The sequence below is a fragment of the Brassica rapa genome, chromosome A07, assembly GCF_000309985.2.
Source record: "Brassica rapa cultivar Chiifu-401-42 chromosome A07, CAAS_Brap_v3.01, whole genome shotgun sequence".
Classification (NCBI taxonomy): Eukaryota; Viridiplantae; Streptophyta; class Magnoliopsida; order Brassicales; family Brassicaceae; genus Brassica; species Brassica rapa.
In genome coordinates, this window is record NC_024801.2 from 3,258,318 (window position 1) to 3,272,098 (window position 13,781).

Consider the following 13,781-nt stretch of genomic DNA (forward strand, 5'->3'; position numbering starts at 1 on the left):
TCATTTCACCCCTAATTGGATCTCATGAACGAACACAACTACTAGCAAAAACATTAGACAACTTTGAAAGGCAATGTTCATCGAGTTATTGGTCCCAAAATATGAAAATGTAGTGCTTGTCCCAAAAACATCTTCACCACAGGTGCGTCTTCGAACTCATCTCATGACCATTGGTGTTCAATGCCTCGTTCCTCAGCCAATAAACCAGACAGATGCATCTAAATGAAAAAGCGGACGTTGGAAGCAAAATGTGAGCGGGATCCGCAAGTTCTAGCATCCAGAGGTGTAAGCTCTTACCTCTAGTTCTGTCTTTCTTCCCAACGCTGGGAAGTAGAAGCTCAACCACATACCATCTTGAGATAAACTCCTCCGCTTTACCACTCAGTTGTTGTAAACTTCGGTACGTGTTGTCCCCAAGAACCTGAAAATAAACCGCTTTCTGCTGGTCGTTGTTTCTCTTGTCTATTTATCACACCACCCCAAAAGGAGGTAGTAAATGGTGGAGGAGTCTCCTTGCCAAGCCACGTGCTACCACTGCGAGATATTCGATGAAGATCTGAGAAAAATGAAAACTAGATCTGGCTTAAACTCCCAGCCCTGAAATCCGACTCTCCCCCATACCAACATGTCACTAGTCTCGCCATTACTCCAGATGAAGCCGAGGACTGACACCTTCGAGCTTCAACGTTGTCCAGTGAGTATCAAGCAGTCCAGAACACCAAGCAAAGAAATAGGGAGGAGAAGATGGTGAAGAAAGCAAAGAAAAAAATAGGGAAGGAAGAGCCTCCGGCGCCGGCAACCGTCAAGCTGAAGTTAGGTTTCGAAGCTTTTTTAGTGAGATGTTAGAGTGATTGGGTTTTTAGAGAGATAATCTTAGTGAGCAGGATTTATCAGCTATGAGAATTACTACTTGATATATTAGTGATACTTTTAATATATTTAAATTATTTGATGTCGTCTTGTGGAAGAACTACAATTATTTCATAAAATTAAATTCCAGATGTGTCCTAAAAACTTTCTAAGTATCTGAATCCGATCAAAATTGAATACAAAGAAGGAACATAACCAAGTGCATTTATTAGCCAGTAAGACTTTCATTAGGAAAGCTTGTTATATATAACCTTTGTGTTGAAATTTAAATTTATATATATTGATGTAATGGTTTTTTCCCGATTGATCTTGTATTTTGTTGTAAAAAGATTCCGATATCAATATATTGATTTTCCGAAAAAGAAAATATTTAATTAGTTTTTAAATAATAAAGAAAATACAACTATTCATAATAAAAACATGTATCCAGAGTATATAGATAGGTTTCCAAAAAAAAATCTCAAATGAGAAACCAATTTACTTTTTTCCTTCTTTAATTATTTATTAGTTGAAATACTTGTTAAAAACCAATGATAATGGTAAAAGAAAATTAATAACTAATAATAATGGTGTTTTGTGGAAACAAATGAACCAAACCAAACCAAAGTATATGTCTGAACCATTCGCTTAAAGATTTTATCAACCCAAATTGTTTATTGGTTTTAAACCGAACCAAAAAAATCAACGTTTTTATTTAATTAGATTAAATGAGTATACTAACAATATTATTGTAACGCCCCGAGTATCTATGGTTAATGAGCATTCCACACCCACTCACTCCACATGTGGGTCCATTCCGTGTGACAAGCAAAGCGTTAATTTCTGGAAGGCTCTGAAGTCTTATTTACTGATCCTACAATCACCACATGACTTTTTCACGTGATTTGGTCTCACTCGCATGATACACAAATAATTTAAAGATATGATACATGTCCTTTCAATACTTCAGATCAAGCACACTAAACTCTTGAGTGTTTTTTGGATGTGCGACCGAAAAGCTAAGTTCACTTTTAGTAACATAGGTAGCCAAATCAATTATGTTAAGCCTTTCAACATATACCCAAAATGATATGTTACAATTCACCATTTTTAAAAAAACGCAACGTCCTCGTTGCATCCAAAGATTATTATCCATGTTAGTGTGAGCCCACACATGATTTCACACTTGTCTGGGTTTGACTTTGATACTAACGATACCCATGGATAATGGGCCTCCAATACCCGCTTTATCGGTCCATGGGTCCCATTTTGTACTACAGGCGGTTCGTTAATTTTTCGGAGGTTCAAATTTTTTTTTTTATTGTAATAACCACATGACCTTTTCACGTGCTTTCGTTTCACACACACGATATTACAAATCACTTCCCTATTGGTTACCCATCCTTTCACTACTACAGCTCAAACACGCTTTACTCTTGAGTTTTTTTGGATGTATTGCCGAAAAGATAAATGCACTTTAGTGATATAGATAATCAAATCAATTCTCTTAAATCTTTGAACATATACCAGAAATTGGGTTGTTAAAATTAAAATTTAAGATATTTAACCATCAAACTTAAACAATTAAACATAGTTTTATATTTCACTTCTAAATGAATAAAAAAATACAACTAACAATAAAATACAAGAATACTAGGATCGGCCCGTCCTACGGGCGGGATATATTTTACTTGTAATCTAAGTTATTATATTTTATATAATTTTGTGGTTTGTGTTTTAGGTTCACAATTGCAAGTGATATGTATGAGATCTACTATTTTATTAATTTAAGTTGTTGGTTAGCTTGTTTGTAAGTAATTTTTGTTTTGATTTTATTTGCTTCTAAGACATCACCATGACTGAGTTGTTATGTTATTTTCAATTGAATAATTTGTATTTAACAACTAATGTATATGACTTTTTTTGAGGTTCTCGCCAGCCGTAAGGTCTTTGCATAATTTTCCAAAAAGAAAATTTCAACTTTGGTTAGAAACTGACAATGAAAAAATTAGCCATCCAGTTGAGTTGGAAATAATGTTCCTGGGTTGGGAATGTTGTTCCTGGTGTTCATCGGTTTTATTTCTTAAGTTTATTGTTGGGTGATACTTGGTTTTGGTAAATAAGCTATATTGTTGGTTAGGAACAAATATGAGCATCTCTGGACCATTTCTTGCTTAATCATAACTCTTAATAATAGAATTTTAGATTTTGGAGGAAAGAAATTCATAACTGTTTCTATGTTCTATTTGAAATCAGCTACCAAGATTTTTTTGTTGTAAAGATTTGGAGGACCCATTGGTAGAAATTGGTATTATTTGTATTTTCATTACCAAAATACTAAAACTTTTACATGGTTTGCAGAGATTTTAAATCTATTTATATAGCGTAAACTATGTATTTATTTTGCACATTTCTGTATATTTTTTATTAGTCAAATATTGTTGTAAGGAAATTTCATTTTTAGTCATTTTAGTTTTTTAAATTTTATTTTTATAGGTTAGAAAAATATTTACAACCAAATAAATTGAAATATAATATCTTGTAGGATTTCAACAATATAACATAGAATCTACGTTTTGATACATCAACACTTACCATCAATTAGCATCGTTAATTTTCTGTTATTTACTTGATTTATTTTGTTTTATATAAAATTTGATTCTCATAATAAAATATAAAGAGGTATGGGTTATGCTATATTGAAATTGTTTGAAGATTATTTTTGGAATTCATGAATTAACATTTTTAAATACATCTATTTAGATAGATACAATAAATTTAGTATATTGTTTATATCATGAAATTATTTTTCCATTTTTGTTTTTATGTTTATTGTTTTATATTTTACTTTTTCCTTTATTTTGATAATGTATAAATTATTTGTTGTCTTTTCTCAGTATCTTATTAGTTTTTCTTAGCTTAACTTCAATGATTAAAATAAGAAAAAGTTTAATCTTTTATTTAATTATGGTTAACCTGATAAAACTTGAAAAAACAATAATGTTATTATATTCTCGTTTTCTTATAAATTTTTCAAGTGAAGTTCAGAAAAACTAATATCTGCTTCAAGTGAAGTTCTTTACTGGATCCTCCAAATAAAACAATTTGAACGATTGAGCAAATGTTTAGTATTACAAAAGTATTCACATTCTATGTATTTATCTGAGCTCTTTATGATATTTAATTACTAAAAATTTAAAGACAAAACAACATCCAAAGTATGAAACTAACCAAGAATATAAAGCCATAACTTGCTCTCCCTCATCTATATGATACTTCTCTCATACTAAACCATATCTTCATAATACTTAAGTTTGCTTCCTACACCACTATTTCTTCCTTTAAGCTTAAAGAAACTTCCAAGTCTCAACCTTTCTTTGTTTGTGGGTACACAGATAAAACTTGAAACGGTATAAAGTGATGCATACATGGGTTTATACCATGCAACAGACGCTAACACCAAGGCTGCTTTAGTTTAGAAGCAATCTCTAACCTTAGCAAAAAGGAGAGGCCATTCTCAGGTCACTCTCACTTCTTTTGGTCGCCAAATAGCGCACCATTCTCTCCATTTCCAAGCTCTCGAGCCATGTTTCAACGTTTTCCTCTATAGGCTACCACCAATCCAAACCCTCAGTTTCAGACCCAACCCGCCAACTTTTGGTCGCAGCTCTGAAGAGAGCACATGTGCATCAGAGGAGAGGGTGTGCGGAGCAGTAGCATAGCCAACAAAACCAGCCGTTCTTGGCGGTTACCTGTCGAGACTTTTTTCATCTTTCCCAGAGCTGTTCCTTTCCAGGCATATGCTTTCTATCCCTTTCAACAGCCTTATCACAGTCCTTGATGCACTCATCATACTGAATCAAACACATTCACATTAGGTTCAACCTCGTGCCAAGTAAATCATCATATTTTATCAAACATGATCATGTTTAGACTCAACCACATACCAAGTGAATCACTATAGACTAATATACATAAGAACTAAACATGGAAGCACTCATAATACTGAATTAAACATGATCACATTCAGACTCAACCACGTACCAAGCAAATCACAGAAAAAACTGTCGACTAATATACATAAAGACTATACTTCTATCTGTTTGTGCTTATGCCAAACAATGGAGTTAGCTATTGTTGGTTGCTGGATTTTGTGAAAGCGTTTGAGTGAGAAGATTGATCTGATGAAGTGTAGAACATACCTTTTATAGTAGAAGATTCAGAGAAATGGAGTAAAAGGGTATGTGTTCAATAATAAATCGTGGGAAACAACAAAGGTGATGCTAGAAACTGCCCTGCACATTGATTCCTCTATGTATTTGTAAAGCCTAGTAGTTATTATCCAGCACTTGGGTCTTAAAGATCAGAGACTTCTGTGCACTGCATGCGTCCATCAAAGTTCCATCTTTTTTTTTCTCTTTTCTAACGCGAAACGTCTCGCCTTTTGGGGTAAAGATGAATTCGATTATCTCTCGTAGAGTCGTCATCAACTCATCTTCGCGTCTCACCAAACTGCTCGAGAACCCAACAGCTCATTCTCACCCGAATCGTCACTCCTCCTAATTCACTTCTTTCCATCGACCGAGCCAGACCCGCCATTTCCGGACTCAATATCTTCCTTCTACCCGGTCTCCTCCTCCTCCAGCGAGTCGCTTTGACCGTTCTCTCCTATGGCGATCGGAGAAAATTCGTGGGCTTTTCGCAAGCGCTTTAACGAACAAATCCGTGAAACTGGGAAATCTCGTGGAATATAGAGTTGGGTTCTTTCGTTCACATTTTCCAGAAAGGGTTTCGAGTTCGGGGGATATTCTGGGAGACGTGGATGATATTGTTTCATTAAGCAAAACATAAAGCCCGAATACAGACTAAAGCGCACATGCATCACACATCCAAATAAATGAAACTCAGAGTTTTTGTGAAGGGGACATGTGTCACGTTCACAAACCGACTTTCTGACCTGGCGCTGAGGTGGCGCAACAGGAGGGAGGCAGACAATTTTACATATATACTAGGTTAAGATCCGCGCTTTGCGCGGGATGAAGATTATATATAAAAATTATTTTATGTATTAAATATTTTTACATATTATGAAATAATAAATATATATTGAATAATTAAAAGTCAGTAACTATTAAATATATAATTAAATTGGTGTAAACATATAAATTAATTTTATTAATCCAATTTTTTTTTTAATATTTGATAGGATATATAATTAAATTTAAATGATACTAACATACATAGTATATTTGAGTATATTTTTAATATTAATGTCTATTAAATGATGATTTCTATTCATATAGTTTTTTTGATCCTTTGTATTTTTTATAGAAAAAAATTTAAATTACTGATAAAAAATATTTTATTGTAATATTAATAGTTTTAATAATTTATAATTTAAAAAAAAAGTTGTCAATGTTCGTTCAAAACTTTTACCAAAAAATTGTTCAAAGTAAATTTTAAAACTAAAAGATTTATGTATTTTATATGGTTTATAGTTTAATTTAAAAGATATATATATATATATATATATATATATATATATATGAAACAAAACCTCTCTCTAGATGAAACTAAAAAAATTATGTGTGATTAATATATATATATATATATATTAATCTTAATAATTAATTAAATTATACTTTTTACTTATATAATTTTGTAATCATTTGAATGTGAGACTTTTAACAGTTTTAGTAATTTATAGTCGTTTTTAAAAATTCAAAATATAACATATACAGAAAAATCTAATTTTTTTATTATATTTTTATTGTGGTTGTTTAATTTATTTAATAGTTTAAAATTAAACAAATATAATAGAAGATACACTGATTTTTATCAAATCTTTATTATTCAAAATCATTAATTGCCATATATTCTTTTGCCACATTAGGCAATTCCGTAAATTTTATTTAAGAAAATAATGAAGTACATTAATAATGAATTTATTGTTAGTTTAATAAACATCTTATTTTATAATTAGATGGACCAACATATTTCTCTAATGATTCTAAGAATCATCCTAGTGAAGACATGTGACTACAAAAAGAAGTTGTAATATTTTTCAAATAATATATAGGAGATAGATAGATAGATATGAACTTCATACACCATCAATCTAGAAACGGACCCACACACAATAAATGGGGTGTAAAATTGACACAGGTTAAAATATGAAAAAGTGATTTTCAATTGTGATTAGTCGTGACTATAGCTCCAATGGTAACATTGTTCAGCCTTAGTTCTATAGATATATTTCTCATGCATACGTATGCGTGAGTTATTTTATTTTTTATTTTATTTTTTTTGAATGAATGCTAAATTTTATTCATCAAAAAGCCTTTTTACATCAAGTGAGACTTTATATGAAAAGAAGACTACTCCTATTTCTTTACACTTTCTTTTCTAGAGAACCAAAACTTCTACCTCAAATCTGTATTTACATCTTAGTACCAAGCCAGTATTGCAAACTCACTTCAAGACCTCCAATTCCCTTCGACTGTACCAAGCTGAGTTTGTTTCTGATAGCTTTTTCGATGTGTTTTGTCAAGACAGTAGCCAGCATAGGCTGTTCACCATGCCGTCTTCTGTTTCTCTCTCTCCACAGCATGTAGGCAGTAGCTTGGAGCGTGTACCTGAACCAAAACTGTTTCTTCTTTTCCATGGGCGATGTGGCTAGTAGACTGACCAGCTCCTCCCACTTGCCTGAGTAGGAGTTGCGCAAAATCCCTTTCATGAGTGGTTCCCAAATCTGCGTGGAAAACGAGCACTCAAAGAAGAGATGATTTCGAGTCTCTGAAGCCCTTTTGCATAGAACACAAGTGGTGTCTACCCCTTGACTCCATACAGCAACCCGGTCCATTGTAGCTAATCTGCCTCTGATGGCCAGCCAGGCCATAAACGCAAACTTCGGCGTGGCTTGAGAGAACCATATACTACCACCCCAGTCACACTGAGCAGCACTTACTCTTGTCATCCTCCATGTTTCTTGAGTTGAAAATCTCGGTTTGTAGCCAGAGTTCTATCTCCACATGTCAACATCATTTGCACCAACTCCCTCCACTTCTTGATTTGCTGCGATATGACTCAGCTCCATATCTATCTGTTTTAGAATCTCTCTTCTATGCCTTGTCCTCCTCCGCTGCAAGGCTTCCGCTACTGTGGCTTCTCTCCTGATACCCATTGCAATAAATCCTCTTTCCCCTAGCATCTCCGACATAACACCCAAGCTGGACCATTTATCGTACCAGAAAGAAGTGTGGCGACCATTGCCAACAGCTTTCATGTGAAAAGTCCTTGCCACTTCTCTCAGCTTTAGCAATTTTTTCCAAATCCAAGAACCCGCTTGTGTCTTAACACTGACTTTCCAGAAACTATTCTTACGCAGAAGATTTGATCTGATCCATTTACTCCAAAGGGAATCCCCGACAACCAATCTCCATATTAGCTTCAACCCCTGAACCTTATTTACTTCCTTCAATGCTCTGATGCCTAATCCTCCTTCTTTTACCGGCTTACAAATATCATGCCACGCCACCTTTGCACCTGTAGTCTTAAGGTCTGGACCTGACCAAAGAAACGCTGAGCAGAGCTGTTCTATCTCCTTGGTACATTGGCTTGGCAATCTAAATGCAGCAGCCCAAAAATTTATAATACTCATCAAGACAGACTTTATTAGCTGTAATCTACCGGCATAGGAGAGGAACCGGCTGGTCCAGGAACAGATGCGAGTTCGGATCCTTTCTTGCAGCGGTAAGAAGTCTTGTCTTCTCATAGCTTGAGTCATCAGAGGTAAACCCAAGTAGCGCACTGGGAGATCTCCTACCTCAAGAGGGAAATTCCTAAGAATCCTCCCGTTTTCCACTTCAGTTATGCCAGCCATATAGATAGTTGACTTCTCTAAACTTATAGAGAGGCCCGACCAAACTTCAAACTCGTCAAACACTGCTAGAGCACCTTCAATAGACTCCTTTGAACCCTCCACAAGCACCATCAACTCGTCAGCAAAACAAAGATGCGTGAGATCTAGGGATTGACACCGAGGATGCAGTCTAAATCTCTTCTCCCGCGCAGCTTGATCAATTTTATACGACAGTACGTTCATACAAATCACAAAGAGGTACGGTGAAAGAGAGCACCCCTGCCTCAGCCCTCTTGTGCTCTGAAAATAACCAGCTAGTTCTCCATTGACTTGTACCGAGTAAGAGGGTGTGGTGATACATAACCTGATCCAGTGTATGAATCTCTCCGGGAATCCCATAGCAAGTAGACTGTTGAGCAGAAACGACCACTGCACTGAATCAAACGCCTTCGATATGTCAATTTTCATTGCACAGCGTGGAGAGATCGAATCTTTGTGATAGTCCTTCACAAGCTCTGAAGCCAGCAACACATTTTCCATTAGGAGTCTCCCCTTTACAAATGCAGATTGATTTTCAGCAATAATCCTTGGCAGAATAAGTTTCAATCTGTTGGCTATGATCTTAGAAACCACTTTATATAAGACATTGCAGCACGCGATGGGCCTGTAGTCTCTCATTTCCTGCGCCACAGTCTTCTTGGGAATAAGAGCAAGAATGGTCGTGTTAATACCTTTCGGGAGAAAGCCAAGCTGAAAGACAGATTGTACTGCAATGGTGAAATCCTGTGCGATAACTGACCAAGAAGCTTTATAAAATTCACAGGAAAACTCGTCTGGCCCTGGAGATTTATTTGGTGGCATGGAGAACAGCACTTCTCTAATCTCTTCTGCTGTAACATTCGCTTGCAGCTGTATGCAATCACCTGTGGTGCATTCAAAATCCACCAACTCCCTCAACTCCTCCACTGAAGCACCTTTAAAGCTTTCTGGTGTCAGATTGAGAACCTCTGAGAAGAAGCTCTCTGCCTCTGCCTTGATCTCCAAGTGCGCAGTGCTTCCGTCACGACATCTTATCTCCCTCATTGTGTTTTGCGCTTGTCTGGTTCTGATCGAGTTGTGGAAGGTCTTGTTATTTTGATCTCCCACGTCCAACCAGTGAAGCTTTGATCTCTGCTTCAGAAAATCTTCCTCCAGCTCTGCAACATGTAGCCACTTATCGTATGCTGCAGCTTCCTCCTGCATTGCAACCGTGTTCCTCTGCTTTTCACAGAGAATGCTGTGAGCCTCTTTTGCTCTAACAGACAAATTTTCCCAGCTTTTGTCTTCCAAGATCTCGTAACAACGGCTTTAGGTTCTTTAGTTTTTTCGAGAAGCGGAACATTGCAGAGGTAGAGATGAACAATTTCTAAGTAGACTCCCAATACTCCTTTACCATGGGCAAAAAGTTTGGGAGCTTACCTACGGCATAACGGAGAATTTGTTCGGGTGGTGTGTTTTATTTCTTCTAGAAGCCTATATATGATGTAGAAAAAATCATATATAATGCAAATAAATACAAAACGACGAAGACGAAATATATCCAAGATTTTGTTCAAAACCAATGCTAGTAGGTTTGACTTTGACTTAGGGCATCTCCATCCCTACTCCATTTTTTTCTCTAAAATGGAGTAAAAGTGAATATGGAGTAAAGAATCCTCCAACCCAACTCCATATCTCACTCCATAATGAAATTTACTCTATAAATGGAGTAATCTATTTTTTGTTTGTTCATCACTCCATTATGGAGTGGGAAATGGAGTAAGGTTGGAGCAATTTTACTCCATTTTCACTTTTACTCCATTTTGGAGGAAAAAATGGAGTTTTACATTGGAGATGCTCTTACTAGATTTCATTTGCATTTGCATTTTTGGTAAATCAAAGGCAAACTTGTAAAAAGTTTATCAAGAAGTTTTATTCGCATGAAATTTAGAATATTTATAATATTTACAATTAAACAAAGGTAGGCTTTTTTATGACATTTTTTAGAGAAAAAGATTAGGATAGCACCAAACCAAGTTTTTGTTCCCAAAGTAGCACTCAAGTATCAAAGTCACAAAAATAAGTTTCATTAAAAAGGTAAATATACACTTATATCATTTGGGTTAATTAATCCAAACCTTAGGGTTTAGAGTTAAGGGGTGAGGTTTTGGAATTAGGATTTAAAATTTTATAAAAAATAAATACTAAAATAAAAAATAAAAATTTTAAAAATAGTTTCAAAAAGTATTTTTAAATTATAAAAAGAAAATTAAAAAAAATTCGAAAAAAATAATTTTAAAAAAAATTATAAAAATTTCGAATCTGAAAACATATAATCTGAAACTGTAAAAAAAATTTCTTTTTTTTTCTTTAATTTATTTTTATTTTATTTATTTTTATTTATTTTTGTTTGTTTATTTAATTTTAAACCAAAGGTATTAGAGATATTTTACCATTTAATGAATGTCATTTTTGTGAGTTTCTCCTTCTAATGCCATTTTTGTGACATAAACTTCAAAATGTGTTATTATTGACAATTGCCCCATTTTTTAAGTAATCGTAATTTTTATTCGAAATAACTGCGAGTTTTATAAAATAGAAAACCGTGGATCTATGATGCAATTGACATAGACATACACCTTACAATGACTTATCACTTCCCTCCACTTTTGGCATTAAAGCAAAGTGGCCAACCTCTTGCCGTGACAATATCGTTCTAGCCAGTGTCTCGCCGTTCATTTTTCCTTTTTTTCTCATTTGTATTTTCAATAAGTGTTTCTTGTCTTCTTCACTTTTGCTAAAATTTGTGCCCTACGAAGATATGTAATTTATAGATACACGTATTAGAGTAACTACTTTTTCTAGAAGCTAACTTTTTGTACGTCATGTTGGCTCGTACTGTCGACATAAAATATCAAACTATACTTCAATAGTTAAATGAATACTCCTAGCTGATTGGATCTTTGGTTACTGAGACCGGATTGAACCATTGGATTGATTTATAGGCAGGTCTGGCCCATGCCTAAAATAAAAGAAAAGTCATTTACACCCTAAAACAATTTACAAGTTTTATTAACATTTTAAAGTTGTTTGTTCTACTAGGGTACCTTGTTGGTGGTCAAAGACACCAATATTCCCGAACAAAAACCAAACCTTTCATTACTTATCTCTTCCTTTTTTCTGGTCACGTGAGTTTAGTGTTTCATTTATTTAAAAAGGTGAAAATACATTATTTTATTTAATTATTTTTAATCTGAACCACAAACAAAAAGTAATTTTATCTCTACTTATTCTCTGAATACCAACAAACGGAAAGGTGCGGTGGTGAAAGAAATTACTATACCTTTGGCGGCAGCAAATAATCCATATAAGTTGAAGAGATGACTTGACGAGATTGAGTACTCATCAGTCTCATATAAATAAAAGGTATTATAGTTCTATATCATCTTCTCCGCCGCGTTTCTACCGCATCAACCGAGCTCTACCATGAATGAAATTTTCAAAAATTAAAATATTAATATTTCGATACCTTTTCAATAGAAATTTAAAATTATCATATTTAATTATTTTTCTATGTTATATAGTTTTATTTAAATTATATTAATATATAATATGAATGTCTAGTAAATGAGACTTCATATTCATACTATTTATGATCATTTGTATCTTGTTATTACCAAAAAAGTTAAATCATTGATCAAAACATTTTGGTGTGAGACATTTAACGTTTTTAGTAATTTATAGTCGTTTTAAAAATTCAAAATATAACATATAAGAAAAAATAATTTTTTATTATATGGTTAATGTGGTTGTTTAATATCTTTTAATAATGTAAATTTAAACAAAAAATATCTAAGATACAAAATTTGTTATCAAATATTTATTATTCATAATCATATACGTCATATATATGTTTTTCATATTAGGCAATTATGTAGCTTTTATTTAAAGAAAGTGCGAGAATATTCTTTTGTACACTATTATAAATTTAATAGTTAGTTTATTAAAAAAATATAATATAAGTTAAGATGGAACAACATATTTTCTAAGAATTCAGAATTCCATCCTCATGGTGACACGTGGCTACGAAATAATGTTGTAACTAGACCCTGACCCGCGCTGACGCGCGGGTATGAATTTTTCGGTTTTTGGTTATTTATTTAACTAAATGATGTATTTGTAATATTTGAGGTATTATATTCACCAAGTAAATTATTTTTTTTTGCGTCTTAAACCATCTTTTTATGACGAATATTTGATATTATATAAAAAATTGAACAGATAGACGTAATTAGAGAATTGTGGACGATATATAAAAACAATGGCATTAATGGCAAAATATGAAGAAATATTATATTATGACTTAGTATGGCATAAAAGATTATAGATTAGTTATACATGTTTACAGAAAATACAATGATTTTAAACTTCTATGAAAAATTTAACATATAAAAAAGGGCGATGAATTCGTCATCAAATTGTAAATCATTTCATAATTTTATTAATAATAAATTATTTATAGGCTTTGTATTTATTGATTTTTTTTATAAAGCTTAGAAAATCAATAGGATGATTGGTTGGTTGATACATCCTATAAAGAAAACGAAAAATATAGGTGGTTTGAATATTGCTACGTTAAATATGATGTATTTTTAGGTTCGATCGTTGCATGATGTAAGTTGACTATATAAAACTTGAGCATGACCATTTCAAACTAAAGTATATGTAGGTTATATGCATTTGTTATATTGTAGTTAATATATTTTAAATATTACATACGTCAAGTGATTCACGTTTTCATAAAAATAAAATTCAAGTTCATTATTGGGCCGTACTCGTCCGTAATAACGCTACGTTAAATATGATGTATTTTTAAGATCATATTTTCAGTTTCATACTATTGTTGTACTCACTAACCATCCACTTAGAACCGTTTTTCAGAGTCCAACACAATTTATCGACTAGTGAATGGGCGGTCAAGCTCAGTACATACAATATGAGCCGCTGAATCTGGCCTAATGTCAAATCTCACGTACTAGCCGACTTTTGTGGA

At 33.5% G+C, this 13,781-nt stretch overlaps 1 protein-coding gene across 1 annotated transcript; it reads right to left on the bottom strand.

The window, feature by feature from the left end:
• Positions 1 to 7,288: 7,288 nt before the first annotated feature.
• LOC117126643 lies at positions 7,289 to 7,825 on the bottom strand. The gene has a single exon (XM_033275242.1). The coding sequence runs from the start codon at positions 7,823 to 7,825 to the stop codon at positions 7,289 to 7,291; it is 537 nt and encodes a 178-aa protein (XP_033131133.1).
• Between the last annotated feature and the right edge of the window lie 5,956 nt (positions 7,826 to 13,781).